This window comes from Salvia splendens, chromosome 8 (genome assembly GCF_004379255.2).
Source record: "Salvia splendens isolate huo1 chromosome 8, SspV2, whole genome shotgun sequence".
Taxonomy (NCBI): Eukaryota; Viridiplantae; Streptophyta; class Magnoliopsida; order Lamiales; family Lamiaceae; genus Salvia; species Salvia splendens.
In genome coordinates this window covers 18,001,334-18,005,128 of record NC_056039.1, presented here as the reverse complement: position 1 = coordinate 18,005,128, position 3,795 = coordinate 18,001,334, and the positions used below count along the sequence as shown (strand labels likewise).

General features: G+C 33.2%; 1 protein-coding gene across 1 annotated transcript; it reads right to left on the bottom strand.

Moving 5' to 3' along the window:
- Window positions 1-1,406: 1,406 nt before the first annotated feature.
- LOC121745871 lies at window positions 1,407-3,795 on the bottom strand. The gene is made up of 6 exons (XM_042139815.1): window positions 3,765-3,795; window positions 3,567-3,683; window positions 3,220-3,452; window positions 2,735-3,058; window positions 2,405-2,578; window positions 1,407-1,865 (listed from the first exon to the last, which is right to left on the bottom strand). The coding sequence occupies exons 1-6, from the start codon at window positions 3,793-3,795 to the stop codon at window positions 1,407-1,409; spliced, it is 1,338 nt and encodes a 445-aa protein (XP_041995749.1).

Below are 3,795 nucleotides of genomic sequence, written 5' to 3'. Positions count from 1 at the left end.
ATGCTTTGTTAGCATGACCTACAAATTACCTAATTATGACCTAAAAGTGTCCTAATTATGATATTGTTCTGCGTTTCTGTATTTAAATCCAGTTTTGCATAGATCAAAACCCTATATATATATATATATATATATATATATAAAGTGTCCTAATTATGATATTGTTCTGCGTTTCTGTATTTAAATCCAGTTTTGCATAGATCAAAACCCTATATATATATATATATATATATATATATATATATATATATATAGAGTTGTGATCATATGATAACCCCTAAATCACGTAATAACCCTATAACCAAATCTGAACCACACATATTTTCTAATCTTGTGGTTGAGATTCAAACTTAGATTTACTTCATTAAAAAAAGCGCGGGGGTAAATATGTCATTTCCCTCATTTAATTTCTGAATTTCGCCAAATATCACGTAAAATGATAAAATGATATATGTTAGGTTTATTGCATAGAATGATAGTTTTTCCGGATAGAATGATACTCTTAGTTGATAAAATGATAATTTTGACTAACTGATAAAATGATAAAATGATATATGTTAGGTTTATTGCATAGAATGATAGTTTTGCCGGATAGAATGATACTCTGAGTTGATAAAATGATACTTTTGACTAACTGATAAAATGATATATGTTAGGTTTATTGCATAGAATGATAGTTTTGCCGGATAGAATGATACTCTGAGTTGATAAAATGATACTTTTAACTGACTGATAAAATAATAAAATGATATATGTTAGGTTTATTGCATAGAATGATAGTTTTGCCGGATAGAATGATACTCTGAGTTGATAAAATGATACTTTTGACTGATAAAATGATAAAATGATACATGTTAGGTTTATTGCATAGAATGATAGTTTTGCCGAATAGAATGATACTCTGAGTTGATAAAATGATACTTTTGACTGACAAAATGATAAAATGATACTTAAATAAGATTTTACGTATTTAAATGAGCGAAATTTGTATATCATGGGAAATAAGATTTTACGTATAACTAAACCTCATACATACGTGTAACTGAACCTCATAGATCTGTATATCATGGGAAATAAGATTTTACGTATTTAAATGAGCGAAATTTGGATACGTAAATTTTATCATGAGCGAAATTCAGAAATTAAATAAGCGAAATGACATATTTACCCTCTGCGCCTTTTTTATGAAGGAAAGCTAAGTTTGAATCTAGACCACGTGATTTTAAAAATGTGTGGTCCAGATTTAGTTATAGGGTTATTACGGAAATTGGGGTTATCATTATAATCCACCCCTATATATATATATATATATATATTATAAAAAAATAAAAATTATAAAAATAAATAAATATCTAATACATAAAATGAATCCAAAACAAGTTTGATAAAAAGAATAATACAGTTTGCTAAAGCGGCGTCATCTGAATTCTACGTGTTTTCATCGATCGAAAACGCTGCAGGATCGGCTCGTTATCAATTGTTGAAAAAATATCCTTCTCAATGTACACAACTAGATTGTCATTCATCCACTCGTCTCCCATTCGATTTCGTAAATCAGTCTTGATAGTCTTCATTGCAGAAAATGCTCTCTCAACAGAAGCCGTAGCAAAACTTCCCAAATCACTAAGCGCAACAAATTGAGGATCACACCGCACATTAGCAATAAAATTACTAACTTGCCGTGGAAGATGTAAACATTCGCTCGTAGAGAAGTCCTCGGGATATAAAGTAGCAATATGAATGACTTGATGCTCATTGAATTCAGAGAAAGAATTTCTTGGATCAAGACACGCTATGCATTTTAGCAAGTCGGTGCTAGCTTCAGAAAACCGATTATTCATCTCTTGTATAATTAAATCAACAACCTTAACATTGCAGCCACAATAAGTTAATGACAAGTAAATATATCGATAAAAATATGAATAACAATATTAGATTACCTGATAAAAAATCTCTACCCGATAATGATGTAAGTTTGTGATCAACTCTGCTCCATGCTTTTTTCGACCAGGGCGTGGTATGATGTCCTCCATATTAACTTGTGAAATATTGTGCAACTCGCAAAATCTATTTGTTTGGTCTAACATGGCTTCCCATCCATCATCCCTAAAACTTTGCAATTGATGTTTCACACTTTGGATCAATGATATAGCTTGTACAATGTTTTGATCTTTCCGCTGTAGCGCATGAGACAATTCATTTGTAGTACATCTATTAAGTGCAAAATAAAAACAAACTCATAATTATCCATCCTTTCGATAAGGCCGTCAGTAGTACTTCTATTATCAAGGATAGTGGCATCATCTCTAACAATTTCCAACACTTTCTCAACCACAGGCCACATAGAGCATAAACGAAGCAATGTAGAGTAATGTGAGCCCCAACGAGTGTCTCATGGTCTTACCAAAGTAGTTTCTTGATTTTGACCTCTTCCACTAGTCACTTCTTCATCATTAAGTTGTGCAACTAATCTTTCATGTTGCAACTTCCTAAGTTGATCCTTTCTCTTACAAGATGCCCCAACCATATTCACAATCATAGAGATATAGTTAAAAGAATCCTTCACAACTCTAACACCCTTAGTAACAGCAACAATTATTAATTGGAGTTGGTGAGAGAAACAATAGATGTACATGGCATAAAGATTTTCTTGCAATATTAGAGATTTCAATGAGAGGTCAAGGATACGATGGAGCTTCAAATATGCGAGGTGAGTTCAATCCATTGAACTCACCTCGCATATTTGAGCTCCATCGTATCCTTGACCTCTCACTCTGGATAGAGATAAATTATGCTTCGATAATAAAGCATCAATCGCATTTTTCAAAGAATGAGAACAAGTGTCAGTTACATGTACAATCCCAAGAAATCGCTCAATCACATATCCTTCACTATTCACGTATCTTAAAACAACACCCATTTGTTCCTTCAATGAAACATCTCGAGCCTCATCAACCAAGATAGTGAAAACTCTATCCCCAATATCTTTGACTATGGCAAGTGTGACTTCTGAAGCACAAGCATTTGCTAATTCCTTTTGAATTCGTGGAGAAGTCATCTGATTATTAGTAGGAGCATTTGTACCAACACTTTGGAAACATCGACATTATGTTGACCAAGCCATTGAAGCAACTCAAGAAAATTACCTAGATTTGAAGAACTACTTGATTCATCGTGTCCACGAAAAGGCTATCCCTGTTTTAAAAGAAAACGAGTCACATCCAATGAAGCAGTCAACCGAACACGATATGCAACTTCCGCCTTACGAGTATTTGCTCGAAATACATTTGCCACACTGTGCCTTTGATCTTGAAAAGCTTCAAACTGAATTCGAGCATTATTGTGACAACTATTTGCAGCCCCAACATGTTGATTGAATTTTTCTAGTGCATTTTTCCAATTGTTAAAGCCTGTCTTTGTAAAAGCATCTTCTGCATATCGACCACCTTTATCTGATTGCTTGAAAAGATAGCATCAAAAGCAAAAGGCTGCATTTTTTTATTCACTATACTCTAACCATGGAAATTTTGTAAACCAGGCATCTTGAAAACTTCTTTCTTGATTACCATATTTCTTTTTCGGATATGTATTCCCAATTGGTTGGCAAGGACCTTTAACCAAATACTCTCTCCGTACTCTATCCCGAATAGCAACATCAAAAGCCTCTATTGACTTTCGTTTTCCTGGATCAGCATCAATATCATTCCAATCCTATTCAACTTCTATTGCAGACTGATTTTCTACTGATTCAACAATTCTAGCACTTGAAGAAGATGAAGAACCACCACTTTGCAT

Bases quoted from the DNA above. Each gene is read 5' to 3' on its own strand.
- LOC121745871 (XM_042139815.1), bottom strand. From the start codon at position 3,795: ATGCAAAGTGGTGGTTCTTCATCTTCTTCAA. The intron at 3,684-3,764 runs GTGCTAGAATTG...ATGCTGATCCAG, and splicing joins TGGTTCTTCATCTTCTTCAA to GAAAACGAAAGTCAATAGAG. The intron at 1,866-2,404 runs GTAAGACCATGA...TGCAATGTTAAG, and splicing joins AAAATCAAGAAACTACTTTG to GTTGTTGATTTAATTATACA.